This window comes from Nicotiana tabacum, chromosome 3 (assembly GCF_000715075.1).
Source record: "Nicotiana tabacum cultivar K326 chromosome 3, ASM71507v2, whole genome shotgun sequence".
Lineage (NCBI taxonomy): Eukaryota > Viridiplantae > Streptophyta > Magnoliopsida > Solanales > Solanaceae > Nicotiana > Nicotiana tabacum.
In genome coordinates this window covers 177077555-177098722 of record NC_134082.1, presented here as the reverse complement: position 1 = coordinate 177098722, position 21168 = coordinate 177077555, and the positions used below count along the sequence as shown (strand labels likewise).

General features: G+C 37.7%; 2 protein-coding genes across 17 annotated transcripts; both read left to right on the top strand.

Annotated features, from left to right (window-relative positions):
• The first annotated feature begins 11722 nt into the window (after positions 1-11722).
• Positions 11723-20725, top strand: LOC107779128 (uncharacterized). 16 transcript variants are annotated; one of them, XR_012708039.1, is made up of 10 exons: positions 11724-11938; positions 15173-15485; positions 15572-15675; positions 16950-17132; positions 17365-17606; positions 17838-18044; positions 18162-18254; positions 18332-18433; positions 18614-18865; positions 20500-20725. XR_012708039.1 is itself a non-coding variant. In XM_075250252.1 (8 exons), the coding sequence occupies exons 5-8, from the start codon at positions 18162-18164 to the stop codon at positions 20506-20508; spliced, it is 456 nt and encodes a 151-aa protein (XP_075106353.1). In that variant the 5' UTR covers positions 11727-11938; positions 16950-17132; positions 17431-17606; positions 17838-18044; the 3' UTR covers positions 20509-20725. The 16 variants fall into 16 exon arrangements, 6 of the variants coding, with proteins under 6 accessions (XP_075106354.1, XP_075106352.1, XP_075106356.1 ...); XR_012708038.1 differs by having other exon boundaries at positions 15173-15675; XR_012708040.1 differs by lacking the exons at positions 15173-15485; positions 15572-15675 and having other exon boundaries at positions 11723-11938; positions 16882-17132.
• Positions 12825-13877, top strand: LOC142178153 (uncharacterized). The gene is made up of 2 exons (XM_075247482.1): positions 12825-13435; positions 13535-13877. Exons 1-2 carry the CDS (start codon positions 12825-12827, stop codon positions 13875-13877), a joined length of 954 nt encoding a protein of 317 aa, XP_075103583.1.
• Positions 20726-21168: the final 443 nt, after the last annotated feature.

The following is a 21168-nucleotide window of genomic DNA, read 5'->3' as shown; positions in this document are numbered from 1 at the left end:
AATTAATCTGTCCGCTCCTTTAATAAGTTTTCAACGCTGCCTTAATTAATATTACTAGAAAGCATGTCTATAGGATCTCAAGTGGTCTGCATAAAATCATTTACTGTTTTACTGCATCTTTGATCAATAGTAGAAACCATGCTCATAGGACATCACTGTTATACGCCTAGGCAAGCCTGTAGGGCGATTAAAATTCTGAAAACTATAAAACTGTGCCTTGTTATTTGAGTTGCTTACATTCAACAGGTTTAAAAGAATCAGTAGGCAAGTAGTATTAAGTTCTTTGACACTTTGGTCCTAAATCAATCCTATATACTCTCTGCTCACCTAGATATCATGTTCTCAGTTCTTTTCTCTTAAATCCCTGAAACTGTTGTTTGATATGTGCACTTAATTGTTCTGTTTGCGGAGGTAAAATGTGAGCCTTTAATTGTTCCTTATTTAAATGCAGTCCTAATTGTTTTGATTGACGCTTAAACTTTTATCCTTTAAATACCTTAGGATAGTCTAGAACTACCTAAATTATAGGTCCAAAATACCTCCAGGGGCACAAGGAAGGGACGGGTAGTGCACGCATAAGATATCTCTCAAGGTTGCTAGAACGCTTTAGGCTATGACCAAGGGGAGGGAATTGGGTAGTAAGGATATGATGACTACGCGTTAATGTCATGTGTAGCCCCTCATTGAGGAGTGATTACCGGGCATTGTGCGGGTATGATCCTATAGGCTAACCAACCTAGGACTCCTCTTTCCCAACTCCCATTGTTTAAATAAATTTACCTTTCTTATATATGTGCAACTTGTTCAAGCCTTTTCCCTTGTTTCATTACTTGAATCATACATGTGCTTAGAATGTCAAAACATGCCTTTACTTTCAAGTACGTGTTAAAACAGTTTATTTGTAAAAGGACTAATTCACATCGTTTAAGTTCGGCCGGGACCCACAGTTGTGTACCACGAGGGGTGCCTAACACCTTCCCCTCAAGGTTATTTCGAGCCCTTACCCTAATATCTGGTAATGCAAACTAGTCCATGAGTTAATTGTTCAAGGTGCCCTAACGCACCATAATCCGTTAGGTGGTGACTCTTCAAATACCCAATTCCCCAAAAGGAAATGAGTTATCTCCCCCATGAATGTCGAAACCCAGACTTCCGCGTCAAAAAGGAAAAAAGGGGGCGCGACAGCATGGCGACTCTGCTGGGGATATTTTTAGGCTCTTACCATAACGAACCTATCTTTTATGAATTAGTCCAAGCCTGCTCTATCCCATGTACCCTTTGCCATTATTTGAATTTAACTATCTATTTTCAAGCATTTATGATTCTTTTATTCCTGAAACTGACTTGTCTCTTTGTTTTCATTTTTTAACCATCTTTCAATTATTTAAACACCGCATTTATCATTTCTTACGTGCAAATACTTGACAACATGCTATTTATTGTTGCATAAATCAAGCTCAACATCATACTCCACTCGTGCATAATTAATACTATAGCAACGCTTGATGAGTGTTTGCGCTCTTCCTATATTATCACCCTTTAAATGCGGAAAGGCGTATTTGCAGTAAAACTAGTCGATCAGTGGTGCGTTCGATGGTTCCGTGCCTTTCCCCCTTGAGTTGTCCGCTTGAGGGTCCTAGTCTAGACCTCTATAGCAACCTTACTCTGATTAATTGTACATGCATCATGGTCAAACCTAGCCGAGTTAATATGTTGTCCACATAATGACCCTTTAAGACAAGCCTTGTCCAAACGTCCATCAGGTTTTCCACAATCCCAATGGACGTAACCACGATTATGTGCATTAATTTGGAGAAATAAGTGCCAATATGCTAATCATTACTGTGTAAGTAGATGAACCTGGAGGGGGAAAGGGCCTAACTCTCTTTTATTTTGCAGAAAATGAGGCACGAAGTCCCCAGATTTGGTATGGTTGGTAGCTTACCCTCACTTTTGCTAGATTGGTGGAGGGATCTTCCTTCATGTGATCAAAACCATGTGAAGAGAGTCTTAGGAAACTTGCCCTCTCTGTTGGATCTTCAACCAAACAAGATGCTAATCGAGGGTGGTACTCTTTGGGATAAAGAAAGGGTTGTGTTCCGCTTTGGGAACATAGAAATGACTCCCCTTCTAGAGGAAATAGGAGGATATGCCGGGTTACCTTGGGATAGCCCTAATCTGTTAGCACCTGAAAATCGCACTACTAGGGGGTTCCTGAAGATGATAGGGCTAAAGAAAAATGACAACTTGAAATGCCTAAAGGACTCCTACATACCTTTTGGGTTCCTTTATGAAAGATACGGTCACAACAGCTCTTACCGTATCTTTGACGATGAGTTCTCAATCACCTCCCTGTGTTGGATTCATCGTAGGGTCTTCGTGTTTATTATGTGTTTCTTGGGCATGTTGGTATTCCCGATCCAAGAGGACAGAATTCATACTAGGCTGGCCATGGTAACCAAAACTTTGATGGATGGGATCGAGGGGGAGACATTCACTATCATCCCTATGATCGTTGCAGACAAGTACCAGGCTTTAGAGTGATGTCGGAAGGGGTTCAGGTTCTTCGAGGGTTGCAACTTGCTGCTACAGGTTTGGCTGTTGGAACATCTCCAAAAGGGACAATACCATCAAGAGTTTATGCGAAGGCCGTGGAATGATCACATAGCCTTCCACTATCCCAAAAGACTAAACTACATTTCATATATGTTTGCTCAGCCAGAGGACGCTGTGGGATAGGTACAACTTTTCGAAAAATTGATTGAGGAGTAGGTCCAATAGATGTTTGAGTGGTTCCCTACCAATGCGTTCATCATCAGGTCCGGAGATTTTCCATGCTTGGTGCTGATTGGGTTGAGGGGCACATATCCTTATGCTCCTTTCAGGGTTATGAAGCAAGTAGGCAGGAGACAAATCATACCACGGGTCGCTAAGATGTGTCACTTCAGGGCCAATTTCCAAGGGGACGCCATCCCGTATAAGAATGAAGCACAACATATGTGGACCTTGAAGATTATTGTTGAGAAGGATACCATCGAGTAAGACCGATACCATGCGGGCCACTCATACCTTTACCCTTCATGGTTGGAGGAAAACATAGCTAGGGTCTCTGAGCCAAGGGCTAGGCCAGGAAATCGGGTCATATATGAGGTTGCTGAGGCAGAGGTGAAGTACAACAAGATGCGGAAAAGAGTTTGAGAGTCTGAAGCTGAGCATAAGGCGCGCAGCATAAAGCTGACATGGAGATGATTAACGAGTGGAAGGAGAGAGCTGGTAAATCCAGTGAAAGGCTGGAATATCTGGAGTACAACTTGATGGAGTTGGAGGGGAAGATGAGGAAGAGGGTTAGTGACTGCCAGAACGCTGAAGGAAATGAAAGAGGGCATCTGGAAAGGGCATTCCTGTTGCTGAACCTGTACGAGCTGGGAGAGTTGATCGACAAGAGTGTCCAGTCTGGGGAGGGTCCTTCTAGGACCAAGTAGATTAGATTTACTTGTTTTCCTTTCAAATGTAATAAGGCCAAGTGCCATTAGTGACATTATCTTATTTAGTTTTGTTTTGGGTTGTTTACTTTTACATTAATGAAATAAGGCAATCATTGGCACTAAATTTCTCCAAATTTATTTGTTGCTAGGCCTACCTCGGGTACAATGAGGTTCCCAAATTATGATGTGAATTCACATTCCCGCAATATGTATTTAAATACTGCAAACATTTCAGAATCCTTAGTGACTTGTCTACCTTTTTTATTTTTCTTTATTCTTTATTCCCATCCCCTAAGGTTGGTTCGCTCATACTGGATTCATCAGCGTATCACACCAGATCTAGAGGCCCTCCACATCCTCCTCCTCCTCCAAGTAATACAAAGAGCAAAGGAAAAACAAAAATGAACGACTTAAGTGGTATTCGAAAGGAGAATGCTGAGAACACGAAAACTTCAGATGGTCGGAGTACTCTGGTGCAAAATGATCTAGTCTTGAGGTTGGAACAAAAGATATTGGAGCTACATGGAGAGCTTGAGCAGGTCCGCAACTTGGAAAACCTATACCTCACCCTGAACGTCCCCGACATCAACACAAAGAACCCAGTGCCTACCGAAAACACAATGAACCCTCCTGCACCGCGTCAATATGCAACCCCATCTCAAAATCTCAATCCCTTACCAGTACCAACTTCGCCTCAACATCACCATCAACCAATTCAGTACCCACTAACCGCCACTTATCACACTCCCCAGAACACACCACAACCCATTCCGAATCCTCAAAACTCAACTAATGATTAACACTACACCCAGGCATCTGGAACTCACCAAAACAACCCCATATATGTAGAAACCGTACCTCACTTTATCCAACCAACTTCCTATACACCGGAATCTGCTGAGAAGGAACTACTCATCAAAAACATGGCTGAAGAACTCAAGAAGTTGATGAGTTAAGTTCAGGGTGTCGAAGGCGGCAAAGGAATATAAGGTTTGAACTATGAAGACTTATGCATACAGCCAGATGTAGAACTATCGGAGGGTTACAAACCTCCTAAGTTTGAAATATTTGTCGGTACAGGTGATCCTAGGGTTCATTTAAGGACTTATTGTGACAAGCTTGTTGGGGTCGAAAAAGATGAAAAGATCTGGATGAAACTCTTTATGAGGAGTCGTACTGGAGATACTTTGTCCTGGTACATCAACCAAGATCCCAAGAAATGGTCCAATTGGGTGAGTATGGCATCAGATTTCATGGACAGGTTCAGGTTCAATACAGAGGATGCACTGGATGTTGTCTACATCCAAAATCTTAAGAAGAAGCCCACTGAAACCTTTCGTGAGTATGCTACTCATTGGAGGTCGGAAGCGGCCAAGGTCAGGCCATCTTTGGACAAGGAATAGATGAACAAGTTCTTCGTCAGAGTATAAGATCCACAGTATTATGAAAGATTAATGGTTATTAAAAACCATAAATTCTCTAATATCATGAAGCTTGGGGAAAGAATTGAGGAAGGCATCAAAAGTGGGATGTAATGAATTTTGAGGCATTAAAGGGCACAAATAAAGCATTGCAATCAGGCGGCATATCAAAGAAGAAGGACGTTGGAGTATCGATGGTGGTTCAAGGCCCAAAATCTCCACTCACCTATTAAACACCTCCACCCACCTATCAAGCACCACAGCCCACATACCAAGCACTACCACCTACATATCAACCATCATCTCCTAGATATTTCCAAACAGCCACTGCCTATCATACCTATAATTCCCAACCATCTCATTTCTTGTCACCCCTAACTCGCCAAATTACCCAAGACCACGACCTAATTTTGACCGCAAGCCACCCAGACAGTACACCACTATTGCTAAACCCATCGACCAGCTGTATGAAAGGTTGAAAGCCGCTGGTTATGTCACCCATATTCCTGCTGTGGCATTAGAGAACCCATCCCAATGGGTTAACCCAGACAAAACCTATGCATACCATTTCGGTATGAAAGGGCACACCATTGACGAATGCCGAACATTGAAAGACAAAATCCAGACACTAATTGATAGCAAAGTTATACAGGAGAAAGAAGCCGCACCCAATATCCGCAACAATCCTTTCCCGGACCATAGGGGTGGTGGGATATATGTGATAGAGATGGATGAGGAATGGGATCCTGAGGGGTAAATCGGGCTTATTCGAGAAGGTGATGACTTTAAAATTGCAGTCACATTTACTCATATCGTAGTACAAACTCAATCACCGATTGACGTTGAGATAACTACATCAGTTCCATTTGAGGTAGAGGTAGCTCCACTTGCGGCCACCCCTATTCCATTTGAAGTGGAAGTGTCCACACCTTTCATGGTGATAGTATCAACCACACCTCCTTTTAATTCAAAAGGAATACCTTGGGATTACGTTGTTGAAGCTAGGCAGAAAGGAAAGGCAAAGATGGAGGAATCCGATGTTGCACAAGGAATGACTAGGACTGGAAGGATCTATACACCTGAACACTTGGGAGGACCAAGTAAGGATGCCGCCGCCAAGCAACGTTTCATTGAGATAGGATTGAATGACCTTTGGAGTAAAGTACAGGCAAGGGAGTATTCCGTCATTGATCATTTAACAAAACCCCAGCTCAGATATCCATCCTGTCACTATTGCAAAATTCAGAGGTACATAAGAACACTTTAATAAAGGTGTTGAGCGAAGCCTATGTACCCAACAATATCACCTGTGGAGAGATGGCCAATATGCTAGGGTAGGTGCTGGAAAGTCACAAGATAATCTTCCACGAAGATGATTGCCCCCTGAAGGGTTGAATCACAACAGAGCATTGAATATCGCAGTGCAATTTGAAGACAAGTTCATTGCCAGGGTCTTGATTGATGGAGGTTCAATCCTCAATATTTGTCCATTGGATACTCTAAAAAGGTGGGACAAAGGTTTTCATGAAATACGTGTAGGAAGCATGAATGTGAAAGCTTTCGATGGATCTCAAAGGGCCACGATCGAGGAAATTAACCTTTGCCTGCAGATGGGGCCAACTTGGTTCGACGTCGAATTTCTGGTGCTCGACATACCGACCTCATATAATCTTCTGCTGGGCCGACCATAGATCCATGCCACTGGGGCCGTGGATTCCACACAACATCAAGCCGTGAAATTCGAAAGGAACCATCAGGATGTGATCATTTCACGGAGATGGGAGTAACCCTATTTACACCAGCCAAACTATCCTGGTTATCGGAAACTGAAGAAGGCTAGGAAGGGAAACCTATCATCACATTGAACGCATCAACGCCATTGAGAAAGACAAATGGTGAAGCAACAAAATAGAGAGCATAGTGGCATGGTCTGGGTATGAACCCGACAAAGGGCTTGGAAAGAATCTCCAGGGTATCGCTAAACCGATACAGCTAAAGGGTCATGGTACTACCTATGGGCTCGGATATCAGTACACATGGCAAGAGTATAATGATTGGTCGCCTCTATGGCACAGACCTTATTATCCTCTCAAGAAACCAGTCTCGCATCTGGATTAGACTTTTCACCAAGCTGACACAATATAGGGAACTGCAGGAGAAGAGTTAGCGGCGCTGAGGAATCTTTTCTTGGAGGATGAAAACATGGACTGCAGTGCAATAATTGAGGAGAAGAAGGAAGAAGGCCTCACTATTTAGGCAGTGGAGAAGGGAGCTGTTCTGAGTAACTGGACCGCCACACCATCCCGGGCCTGCCGAGTCCCTTGGTAGCTTGGTAGATTTTATTCCTATAGCCATTCTAGGCATTTAAGATTTTCAGTAATTTGTTTTAAGATTCACTTGTTTCAAAATAAATGCTTGATTCATCAAGCCGTACTCGTTTGGATGTTTTATGTATTAATCAAATGTATTGCTCTTTATTATTTATTATTATCTTTCGTATTTTTCTTTTTACAACGTTATTGTTACTTTTCCTGATGAACCGGTGACTGTGACATGAAATGAGGCCACGCAACATGAGAATAGTGATTCAGATGAAGAAGATGAGATACCTGAGAGAGTTGTCATGGAAGTTGAAAACTTTGAAAACAAGCCTAAGTCCAACCTGGACGAAATCGAAACAGTAAATTTGGGGTACGTCGAGACCATCAAGGAGACTCGCATCAGCATTCGCTTATCACCAACCAAGAAAGAAGAATACATCCGTTTTCTAAAGGAATATGAGGACATTTTTGCATGGTCATATGATGACATGACCGGTTTGAGCACGTCCATAGTGGCTCACAAGTTGCCTACTAATCCCATGTGTCCACCAGTGAAGCAGAAACTCAGAAAATTCAAACCAGATATGAGCCTGAAGATCAAGAAGGAAGTTACTAAGCAGATCAAAGCCAAAGTTCTCAGGGTTGTTGAGTACCCAACTTGGTTAGCCAACATTGTGCCAGTTCCGACGAAAGATGGGAAAGTCAGAGTATGTGTTGACTATCGGGATTTAAACAGAGCTAGTCCCAAGGAAGACTTCCCACTGCCGAATATACACATCCTGATTGGAAATGCACCAAGCATGAACTCCAATCCTTCGTAAATTACTTCGCGGGTTATAACCTGATCTGGATGGACAAAGAATACGCGGAGAAAACTATTTTCATTACACCATGGGGGGTATACTGTTACAAGATGATGCCATTCGGTCTAAAGAATGTTGGGGCTACCTACATGAGAGTCATGCCAACTATCTTCCTTGATATGATACACAAAGAAATAGATGTGTATGTGGACGTCGTCATTATCAAATCTAAGAGGGCCACAGATCACATATCAGACTTGAGAAAGTTCTTTGACAGGCTAAGGAGGTACAACTTGAAGCTGAATCCCACAAAATGTGTATTTAGGGTTCTTGCATGGAAGTTACTGGGATTCATTATCAGTCATTGATGGATCGAGGTAGATCCATCTAAAGTCAACGCTATTCAGGAATTGCCACCACTGAGGAGAATAAAGGATGTGATGAGCTTCCTAAGACGCCTCAACTATATCAGTTGCTTCATAGCATAGTCCACCATTATATGTGAACCTATTTTTAAGATGCTGAGGAAAGATACCGAGATAAGATGGATCGAGGATTGTCAGAAGGCCTTTGACAAGATCAAGGAGTACTTATCCACACCATCAGTTTTGGTCCTGCCAGAGCCGGGGTGGCCTTTGCTGCTCTATCTATCTGTGTTGGATGGAGCCTTCGGATGCGTTCTAGGACAACATGACGAGATAAGAAGAAAAAAGCATGCCATATATTACTTGAGTACGAAATTCACACCTTACGAAGCACGGTACTCTCTGCTAGAGCGCACTTGCTGTGCTTTGACCTGGATGGCCCAGAAGTTGAGGCATTACTTCTCTGCCTATACTACATACCTCATATCTAGGATAGACCCTTTGAAGTACATATTCCAGAAACCCATGTCAACTGGGAAGCTAGCCAAGTGGCAGATACTGTTGAGTGAGTTTGATATCATCTACGTAACTCAAAAGGCGGTCAAAGGGCAAGCATTGGCAGATCATCTTGCTGAAAATCCAGTGGGAGGAGAATACGAACCCTTGAAAATGTATTTTCCTGATGAAGAGGTATCATTCGTAGGAGAGGACATTACCAAAGCGTACGACAATTAGAGGATGTTCTTTGACGGAGCTGCAAATTTCAATGGGGTAGGCATTGGAGCATTTTTTGTATCAAAAACAGGTCAACATTATCCGGTATCTGCTAAACTTAGATTTCCCTGCACCAACAACATGGCAGAATATGAAGCCTGTATACTAGTACTCAACATGACAATTGACATGAATATTCAGGAGCTACTGGTAATCGGTGATTCAGATTTGCTCGTGCACCAGGTACAAAGAGAATGGGCCACGAAAAATTCACGGATATTGCCATATCTGCACCATGTGTAGGAATTGAGAAAAAGGTTCACAAAGATAGAGTTCCGACATGTGCCCAGAATTCAGAATGAGTTTGCCGATGCGTTGGCCACTTTATCATCCATGATACAACATCGAGATAAGAATTATATTGATCCTATTCCGGTGAAAATTCATAATCAGCTGGCATATTGTTCCCATGTTGAAGAAAAAACAAATGGAAAACCTTGGTTCCATGATATCAAGGAGTATTTGGCGAAAGGGGAATATCCAGAGCATGCGAACCACACTCAGAAATGCACACTTCGGAGATTATCCAATCACTTCTTCCACAGTGGAGAAAATTTGTACAGGAGAACTCCCGATTTGGGATTGCTAAGATATGTCGATGCAAAATAGGCTTCTAAATTACTTGAGGACGTACATGCTAGGACTTGTGGCCCTCACATAAATGGTTTTGTCTTGGCTAAGAAGATACTTAGGGCCGGTTACTTTTGGATGACTATGGAGACAGATTGTGTCCAGTATGTCTGAAAATGCTACCAATGTTATGTGCATGCTGATATGATAAAAGTGCCACCTAATGAGCTCAATAAAACAATCTCACCTTGGCCATTCGCCATTCGCCACCTAGAATGGATGTCATCAGCCCGATCGAGCCCTCCACTTTAAACGGGCAAAGGTTCATTCTAATAGCCATCGATTACTTCATAAAATGGGTAGAGACTGCATCTTACAAAGCCGTAACCAAGAAAGTTGTCACAGACTTTGTCAAAGATCGTATTGTTTGCTGGTTCGGAGTTCCCGGGTCTATTGTCATTGATAATGCAGCCAACTTCAACAGTGATCTGATGAAAGCCATGTGTGAAACTTTCAGAATCAAGCACAAGAATTCCACATCCTATAGACCTCAGATGAATGGAGCTATAGAAGCCGCCAACAAAAACATCAGGAAGATACTAAGGAAGATGGTAGAAAACCACAAACAATTGCACGAGAAGCTACCTTTCGCTTTGTTGGGATACCGCACTACAGTTTGCACATCAACCGGGGCAACTCCTTACATGCTGGTTTATGGTACCGAAGCTATCTCGAGGTAGAGATTCCTTCTTTAAAAATCATACATGAAGCTGAACTTAGTGATGCAGAATGGATAAGGTGCCGCTATGAACAATTGGCCCTTATAGATGGGAAAAGGATGGATGCAGTATGCCACTGTCAGCTTTATTAGAATAGAATATCTAGAGCTTTCAACAAAAGGGTCAAACCAAGACAATTTGCACTAGGACAGTTGGTACTGAAGAAGATCTTCCCACATCAAGATGAAGCCAAAGGGAAATACTCTCCCAACTGGCAAGGTCCTTACATGGTTCACAAGGTACTGACAAGAGGAGCACTCATACTTGCAGAAATGGACAGAGAAATTTGGCCAAAACCAATCAATTCAGACACAGTCAAGAGATACTATGCTTAAACTATTTATATTTCCTCATCTGATGTATTTGAACTATGCTTTACCTGATTCCTATTTAAGAGGGGATACGTAGGAAACCCTGTGGGTTCGGTCATATCATAATAAAATTTCCATTCCCTCCAAGATCATAAACTGGGGCAGAATTTTGAGGAGGATCCTCAAAATTCTAGAGTAAGTCTAGCCGACACCATCACATGTTAAAAAGTCAGAAAGTGGTTAAGAAATTGGGGCAGAATTTTGAGAATCTTTCTCAAAATTCTGAAGAAGGTTCAACATGTCTCGTCATTCGCAAACGCCTGAAGGATCATCTACCAAACTGGGACAAAATTTTGAGGAGGACCCTCAAAATTCTAACACGAGAAGCTGCAATGTCTCTGGAACGTGTTACAGTCACTAGTTCATCTAAAATGACTTGATATATCAATATGTTTCTAAAATAACTATATTTTTATCAATAATTGCATATTTTCAAAAACTCTATTTTCGTAACAGTCAGGTGTTACCCAGGGAGACTGGAAAGGGCCTCCAGAATGGAGCAAAGCAAGGCCAACGGACAGAAGCACGAACCAACCTCCCCCTCACAAAACTTACAATTTTTTTTGAACGCAGACACATTTGACGTAGCGATAGCATTCACAAGCATGCATACACAAAGCAAATTCACTATCAATCCAGCCATCAGACACTGAATATATCTCCAGCTAAGAAATATACTACTCTTATCACTACAACAAAAAAGGTCTTTAGCGGCAATTATTTAATGGCAATAACTTAATTGCTGCTAAATTATTTAGCGAAGGAAAAACATTAGCGGCTAATAAATATTTGTCAGCAAAAAGTATATTTTTGTGGTGATTCAAGAGAATTAGTCTGCTAAGCTTTTATTTTTACCTTTTCTTTTCCCTTCAATTTTTTTCCCCTCTAAATCTTCTGCCGCCTAAATATTATATCACTTCTCTGATTTGCCCAAAAAAGGAAAACCTACGCCTCTAAGAATTAGGTCTCATTCTTAAAAAAGCTTTTACAATTTTCCTGGTGTAAGAAAACCTTCGCCTCTAGCAACCAAAATTTTCGCCAATTGAATGGTATGGTTTCTATCTATTTTTCTATACTTTTATATCTTTCTCTTAATTTCTCTTTATACACCTCTATCTCTATATCTATCTTTTAAGATATTCTCAGATTGATTCATGTTCTTGAGGTGAAGGATGAAATTTTTTCTATTGATAATTATAACTTTAATTTGATTTGCACTTTTTTGCTTTCTGAGATATTTATTTTTGTGCTATATCTCTGGATTCTATGGTGCTACTTCTCCCTCCCAATTATTTTATATATATTAACTTCTCAAAAATTCAAATATCAAATTAAACTTCAGGTTGAACACTTTTTTATCATTCTGATGTGTCAATAGTGAAATTTAATGGTGAAAAAAATCTGAAATTTTATTCCATGGAATTCATGTGGCGATTAAAGATTCTTTAAAAAACAGTATTGGGTAGTTAGGTTTTCCACAGTTTGATAGTGTTATTTAGTTTTCATGAATTCGTTTTGTAATGCGGCTTATTAGGTGTTTAATTGGTGTTGATTCATTGAGCAAAATTGCATTATAATGAATTTTAGTTATAGTTTGCGAGCAGTCGTCTTAGGTGCTTCTTAATGATTATACATCTGTGAAGTCGTTTTTGAGCCAGCTGAATATGCACATTAAGAATACAAAAAAAAAAACAACTAGAAACTGGTATTCTAATACCAAATAATAGTTTAATGTGCATTTCTTACTGTTTTTAATTTGTTCCCAATCCTTAATTTTATTATTGAAATGACTTCTTTGAGCTATATAATCATGTTAATATCTCATCTATAACTACATTTTTCTAGAACTACCATTTAGGTTATTTTCTCTTTGTACTAAATTATTTTTAGCTATTATTGTAATTGCAGAAAAGAAAAATAAATCATTGAACAGTCATGGACAAGCCTAGAAGTAAGAAATGGATGTATTATGATAGAGTCAGTAAAGAATATTTGGATGGAGTAGAGAATTTTCTAAACTACGCCTTTCGTGAAAGAGAAACAATTTCATGTCCTTGTTCACAATGTGTGCTATACTATCAAATAAATCGGGCAACTGCATATGATCATCTTGTGGTTAATGGTGTTATGCCATCACATGATACTTTATTTTGTCATGGGGAGTCTCTGAATGAATCAAATAGTACTCATGTAAATAATTACAGACAATTAACTACAAGGGGTGATGATATGAGAGGAATGATACATGATGTTTCTGGAGGCTTTACCCAGTCTATGGATAGTGATATTAGTGAAAGGGGTGAGATGGAGCCAAACTCAGAAGAAAATAATACTAATCCATCTATAAATCAATCTCATCTAGAGGTGAATAAGTTTGAACAACTCTTGAAGGATTCAAATGAAGAACTATATCCTGGATGCAAGAAGTTTAATAAACTGTCATTTCTGTTGCATCTCTACAATATGAAATGGTCGTTCAAATGGACAAATGAATCTTTTAATGCTTTGCTTGGACTATTAAAAGATGCTCTGCCTGAGGGTGAAAAGTAGCCTCCTTCTTTCTATGAGACTAAAAAGATACTTGAAGTACTGGGCTTAAAGTACAAAAAAATTCATGTTTGTCCCAATGATTGCATACTTTTTAGGAATAAATTTGCCAGTAAGGATGTTAATAAATGCTTAATTTGTGAGGCTTCTAGATCGAAAAAAATTGATAGAAAAATCCCAGCCAAAGTTCTAAGGTATTTTCCTTTAAAACCAAGGTTACAAAGATTATTTATGTCTTCAGAAACTTCTAAGCTTATGCGGTGGCATCATGAAGAACGCAACAAAGATGGAGTTTTACGACATCCTGTAGATTCTGAAGCTTGGAAAAGTTTCGATAATAAATATCCAGAATTCGCTAGAGATGCCCGTAATATTCATCTAGGATTAGCTTCTGATGGATTTAATCCATTTGGTACAATGCGAACTGTTCATAGTACATAGCCAGTGATTATAATGCCATATAATTTCCCACCTTGGATGTGCATGAAAGAAGAGTTTTTTATTTTGTCATTACTTATTCCTGGACCAAAATGGCCCGGCAATAACATTGATGTCTTTCTGGAACCTTTAATAGAAGAGTTAATTGAATTATGGGATGTCAGGGTAGAAATATATGATGCCTTTGCTAAGGAGACATTTAAAATGCGAGCAGCTCTCATGTGGACTATAAATGATTTTTCAGCATATGGTAATCTCTTTGGATGGTGCACTTATAGTAAATTTGCATGCCGTTCTTGTAACATAAACACTGAATCTAGAAGACTCAAACATGGAATTTTTTTTTTGTTATATGGGCCATCGACGTTTCTTGAAGCCTGGGCACAAATATTGAAATGATGCAAAGTCGTTTGATGGGACTAAAGAATTAAGACCTGCACCTTATTCAGTATCTGGATCACTAGTTCTAAATCAAGTTAGAGATATAAAGTTCACTCTCGGTCAATCAAGTGAAGATGTAGGCGGGGTTATGAAAAACACATGAAAAAAGAGAAGTAATTTTTTCAATCTTCCTTATTGGGAGTATAACTTGATGCATCATAATCTTGATGTGATGCACATAGAAAAGAATGTGTGTGATAACTTAATTTATACATTATTGGGTCTTGGTAAAAAGTCAAAAGATAACGTAGAAGCTCGATTAGACTTGAAGGAGATGAAAATAAGACCAAGCTTATGGCCTCAAACTCGAGCTAGTGGGAGGACATACCTTCATGCTACTTTTTCACAATGTCTCCAACAGAAAAAGAGTTATTTTATGAAGTACTGCAAAACGCCAAGTTTCCACATGGCCATGCGTCTAATATCTCATGTTGCATTCGCAAACGAAAAATATCGGGGCTAAAAACTCATGATTGCCATGTTATAATGCAAGAATTTCTTCCTTTTGCATTGCGAAGGTCAACATATAAAAGAGTCAGTTCTGTTTTAATTGAACTATGCACATTTTTTCGGGTTCTTTGTAGCAAAGTACTTAAAATAGAAGAGTTAGAGTTACTTGAAGAAAAAATTGCAGTAACATTGTCTAATATGAAAAAACTCTTCCTCCCGTCATTCTTTACTATTATGGTACACTTGGTCATTCACTTGACAACTGAGGCTAAACTTGTGAGGCCAGTGCATTATCATTAGATGTACCCAATTGAGAGGCATGAAGAATATCATTAAATTATTATTGTATATCTTAAGCTTTTATTAACTATAAAAATATTAGATTAATAAATTACTTTATTCTACAGATACTTGTGTACTTAAAATCATATGTTTGTAATCGTGCAAACCCAGAAGGTTCAATAGCAGAAGCATATATCGCAAATGAGTGCATGAATTTTGCTCGCGATATTTGGAGGGTAGACATTTACGGTCTTATTGGTAAAAAAAAAGTGATGTTGAGATTGAGCATGAGACTAATAGAGAAGGATGTCTTTTCCCTACTGTTAGGGAGCTGTATGGTCAAGTAGATGTATTTGAGTTGGATGAGAAAACATGGTTGCAAGCACATCGACATGTGCTTTTCAATTGTGAATCAGATGTGGTTGAGAATTACAAAAAGTGAGTGGTAATCTATTATTAATTAAATATTTATATATTACCTTATTTGATAGCAAAATTAATATATGTGACTTACATAAATACAGAACATATTGCTGAAATCAAGAGATTACATCGTAAGCGTCGTCTTACACAACATCAACTCGATCGGTTGCATTTTGATACATTTCATGAGTGGTTCAAGGAAAAAGTGAGTAGTTAGATTATGTCATTAGCAATTTTAAATTATTGTGCGTGTACTTATATCAATATGCAGTTATGTATTTAAGGTCCTTGCGAAAGGTCCAAGTTGCATTGCAAGAAGATTCAAGGCGTTCAATGTAATTAATGGGTATCGATTTCGAATGAAACAAAGTAAAGAGTTCATGGAGACACAAAATAGTGGTGTTATGGTCGTTCCAAAAACTAAAAGTTATGCAAGTACAAGTGACAAAGCTCCAAAATCTGTAAATATCAACTATTATGGGAGATTAAATGATATTGTGGAGTTAAACTACTATGAAGAATTTAAGGTTGTCTTGTTTAAGTGCGATTGGGTTGATGTAACCAAAGGTATATGAGTTAAGGAGGATGACTTATGTTTTACACTAGTAAACTTCTCACACCTAATAGACTCTGGCGATCGAGAAAGTCATGAGCCTTTTGTCTTTGCAGAACAAGCTCAACAAGTAATATTTGTACAAGATCCTAAGGATCATGAATGGTTTGTCCCTAGGTTAATTAAACCTCGAGATATTTTTGATATGGGAGAGGAAAATAGTATAAAGTTTGAATCATCAATGCAGAGCGATGCCACTGGCTCGACGCTCTTAGAAAATACTATTGATTCAGAATATGAATGTCATGATTAGGTAAGAAGCGGTGTCGATGGGATAGTAATTGATATGAATATACATTCTCGAAATTATCCAAATGAAGGTGAAGCTCATGTTGATGGAGGAACATACATTGAAAATGAAAGTGATTGAGAATAAGATAGATGGTAGTTATTAAATATTTTTTGCTGGTGTTATTAGAGTACTTTTAGGTATTTGATATTTGTTTCCAGTGAATTGAATATGATATTTTTTTTTGTTTTTAATTTAAGTCACATTCCACAGAACATGCATGTTAGTAAGCTATAGATTATCTATTCTTATATTGGTGGATTAACCAATATTTGTGTGAGTTTTCTGTGCTTATTGTTACTTCTTTTGCTGCTATAGCTCTTGGATTATGAGATGCTAAGGTGTTTCTACCACTGGATAATAATATATATTTTCTGGTGCACAAATAGCTCTTAACTCGAGGACTATCTTTGCATTAAGGCTTTGTTTTTGTATATTTTTTGTGCACAAATTGTGGTTTATATATTTTTTTATAACTTGAGATGTGGATGATGCTTATGTGCCGGTAGATCCATTGGAGTTAATCTGGTACTAGTACAACTGAATGTAGTTAGTTAACTACTTTATTTTGGCGAAGGAACTATGCGGACTAGAGGTGGCAAAAGATTGGTAATTGAACAACATGATTATGAAAGTGTACGACCTTATATTGAGCAATTGATGGATGGTCAGAACCACTCTCAGACCCAATCACATGATAATCAATCTACTGAATTGTATAGTTCTTCTGGCACTGAAGTTCAAGAGAATGAAGAATCAGGTAACACTTGTTACTAAATCTTCCAGTTTCTTAATACAAAGATTATTACTCTTTGCTTTATCATTACAAGTTTGTTATAAACTCAATGAAGTTACTCAATGCAGCTCCTTTTAGTTTGCATTATTTTAAAGGAAATTGAAATAGAAATGCCATTTCAAGGGTATAATATTTAGGTATGAAAATGGATATTCTGTATATGAATTTCATGACATTCAATAGTTTTTAATGTTAGGCAATTCAGAAGCTAGGAAGGTTCGTGGGCCTACATTATTAAAATATATTTGGAAATTACCTCCAGGGAAGAAAATTGATGTGCAATTTAATAATCGCAACCAAGCCATCGGAAAAGAGGGTCGAAAGCTTGCTAGCTTTCTAGGCATTATCGCAAGAACTCCAGATCTAACACCTCTACACATAGATGATTGGCGAAGTTTTGATAAAGAAGAAAAGAAGAAATTGCTAGAGTTTGTAAGGGTATGGAGTTGTTATTATTATTATTATTATTATTATTATTATTATTATTATTATTATTATTATTATTATTATTATTATTATTATTATTATTATTATTATTGTTATTGTTGTTGTTGTTGTTGTTGTTGTTGTTGTTGTTATAGTTATTATTGCTATTATTATTATTATTGTTGTTGTTGCTGTTATTCTTGTAAAAATATGTTATTGCTAAATGTTTGCTTTTGGTTTTAGAAAAAGTTCTCTATCCCAACACGTGGAGAAGCATATGTCGTAAAGTCAATTGGAAAAAAATGAAAAGATTACAAATCCGATTTAAAATGTGAATATTTGGAAAAATATAAAACCAAAGATGCTTTGCTGAAGAATAGACCAGCAAGTCGCATACCAAGGGATCAATGGACTGGTCTTGTTTCTTATTGGCTTTCTGATAAAGCTAAGGTATAAACTTTAAATTTTAAAAATGCACAATTAGTTGCTTATTATTATAGTCTTTTGATTATTTTCATTAGTTGCTAATTGTTATATTGTTTTGATTATTTTATGTTGCAATGATAGATGTGTACCCAGGCAAATAGAAATAATAGGGTTAAACAAAATATACCTCACACAGGAGGATCCAAAAGTATTGCCACCTTAATAGATGAGCAGGTACATGTATAATTACAAAATAAAATATTTTAAAACTCTTTTATCGTACAGATTTGACATCAAATTTATTGTAATAGGCCAAGAATGATATAGAGCCTACACGAGCAGAAATATTTATACTGACACACAAAAAACGTAAGGATGGTAGACTATTGGATGAGGAATCTGCAAAGGCAGTTGTAAGATTTCTTCTCTTTATTCCTTATAAAAAAAAGATTTCTTCTCTTTCTTTTATATCTTGAACTAGGAAATAGATTTAAAAAAAAGATAACTTAAAGAGAATAACTGAATTGAAAATTGGATTTTTGGTGTATTAAATTTAATGTATTGTTAACTATGTTATGCCCTTAATTAATCAGGACATGATGAACGAAAGGTTGGGGGATACTGACGGATCAAATGACCAACCTCTCCGCAGTGTTGCTTGGGAAGGAGATGTGTATTCCCAAGTGCTTAGAAATAATAAAAGTGGGTATGTTCGTGGTTTAGGACTTCGTCCAACTCCTTCTATGTTGTGGGGCAGTAGATCTTCCTTAGGAAATATTATTATAGAGGATTCGTCTGATGAGGTTGTACAAAAACTAAAGCACGAGATAACAGAGTTAAAAGAGGTAAATGAATAACAAAATAAAATTGCTCCAAATGAGTTACCTATGCCTCAAAATATCAATGGAGTCTCAACTGGACAAGTAACTCAATTTCAAAAGTTTTTGGCGTATATAGGCTAAGAAATGCTTGTTCCAATTAGTAGCTATATATAGACTTAAGAGTCATGAGGAAAGTTTCACTTCTTGTAACTTTCAAGGTTTGTTATAAAATATGTGTGTGGGTATGTATTTGGTAGTTTTCTTTTTCTTGTTTGTTCACTGTTACAAATACTGTTACTTCTTGTACTCTGTAAACTTTAGTACATACTAAATATACATACAACTAAAATAATTTTACGTCTTAATATTTATCAAGTCGTTGATACCAACCGTGACCATGAGCGAATACCAGAATCACCCAATATGCATAATGTAGTTAGAAATACTCCGTCGTCTTGTGGTACTTTTCTGTGCTTTCACATAAACTCTTTTTTGTTCTATTCATTTTTTCTTTCTATAAGTGAAAAGCATTATGTAAGAAATATATTAATGCAAACCTTAATGGACTGTAGCATAGGATTATTAGTTTGCTGCCCTTGATGTATGCTTAGTTTTAGCCAATAATTTAAATTTCTAGAGTATGTCTAGCAGCAACTAGTTTTTGGATCAAGGAAGGTCAAGAGAATGTGTTTACCAATATTGTTTAACTTTTGCTTAATCTGGCCTGTGGAAAACAATTCCTTCAATACTCAATCCCCTTTGTCCTTCATATCACCCAACAAAGAAATTCCAGTTTCTACTTTGTCACTCTTGCAGAGAGCGTCGATCAAAGTATTGTATATGGCAGTGTTTGGTGGCACATTTGTAGAAGAACACATATTCTGGAATATTTTCATAGCTTCGTCAACATTTCCACCTAAACAATATGCATTAGTGCTCCATATGTAACAACATTAGGAAAATAACCATCATCAATCATCCTCTTCATAACTCTATGGGCAGTTGCAAATTGCTCCTTCTGGCTGAAATATGATATCAAAGTGTTGTAGGTGTAGCGATCAGGTTTCCCATGCTTGCACATTCCATCAAGCAAAGTATTTAGAGAAATCACATTTGGCACTACCCTGCCTTTTTTCATCTGGTCAAAAAGCTCGTATGACCTTCTCAATCTCGCTTGCTTTACAGAAACCATCTATCAAGCAATAAGTAACAGTATTAAGTTCATATCCACTCTCCAGCCTCATCTTTACCATCAACTTAAACCCTTCTTCTTGCCTCCCTACCTTACAAAGCCCATCAATCAATGTATTGTAGAGAACAAGGTCAGGCTTAACAAGAATGCCATCACTTTCACTGCCTCCTATCTTCTCAAACACATGCATTGCCTCATCGACCTTGTAACTTTTGCATAAATGATTGATGAGAATACCAAATGTCACAACATCTGGTTTACATGTATATATTCCTTTGCCTCGCTATTTGTCCAGAATTGGTGTACATGTATATATTCATTTGCCTCTCTATTTGTCCAGAATTGGTGTACATGTATGTGCTTGTATGAGTTATTGTATTTTACATAGGACTATCATCTAAATGATAGAAATAACAAATGAGTAAAAAGAGATTCATTTTTCACATTACTTATTTTGTTATTTCAGGTTAAATAGTACGATGTGAAAGATTTCAGTACGAGGAAGATTTGCAGAATTGTTTGAGGGCTTCTACTCTTTTGTTATTATGAATATTATATAGAATTAGCGATAATAACATTGGTTATTTTGTTTGAACAATATAATTTTATCTTACATGTCGTTGATACATTAGTAAGATTAATACTTTCTTTTGTTTTTCTAGATTGAATGAAATATATTATGTTTTTATGAGTTAAGTAGCGTATTTTATTAGCATTTTTGCAGTTTAAAGATAGTTTGTTTTTTTATTTGCCTCTAAAAGGGTATTTTTAATCGAGAACTAATTTTATTTAGCATTTGTTATAATTGCAGCTACACAATTGCCATTATAGCCTATGACTTTTAGTGGCAATTTAATTCAATTTAATGTGACTTTTCGCGGCAATATAGTTTGATTTACTGGCCAAAATATTAGACATTAAAGTGCAAATTAAGCCTACTATGAAATAGATTTTGCAGCCATTGAATTGCCACTAAATATTTGACATTAAAGCATTCTACTTTTAGCGGCAATATAATTAGATATATCGGCCAAAAATAATGACCATTGAAGCACAATATAAGCCTATTATGAAATGGATTTAGCAGCCATTTAATTGCCACTAAACTGTAGCCATTAAAGCCCGGGACCTTTAG

Excerpts from the sequence above, each read along its gene's own strand:
- LOC142178153 (XM_075247482.1), top strand. The coding sequence starts at position 12,825 with ATGGACAAGCCTAGAAGTAAGAAATGGATGTATTATGATAGAGTCAGT. Across the intron at positions 13,436-13,534 it reads GCTCTGCCTGAGGGTGAAAA|GAATAAATTTGCCAGTAAGG; the intron begins GTAGCCTCCTTC and ends CATACTTTTTAG.
- LOC107779128 (XM_075250251.1), top strand. The coding sequence starts at position 17,037 with ATGGTCAGAACCACTCTCAGACCCAATCACATGATAATCAATCTACTG. Across the intron at positions 17,133-18,331 it reads TCAAGAGAATGAAGAATCAG|GCCAAGAATGATATAGAGCC; the intron begins GTAACACTTGTT and ends TTATTGTAATAG. Across the intron at positions 18,434-18,613 it reads AGGAATCTGCAAAGGCAGTT|GACATGATGAACGAAAGGTT; the intron begins GTAAGATTTCTT and ends TTAATTAATCAG.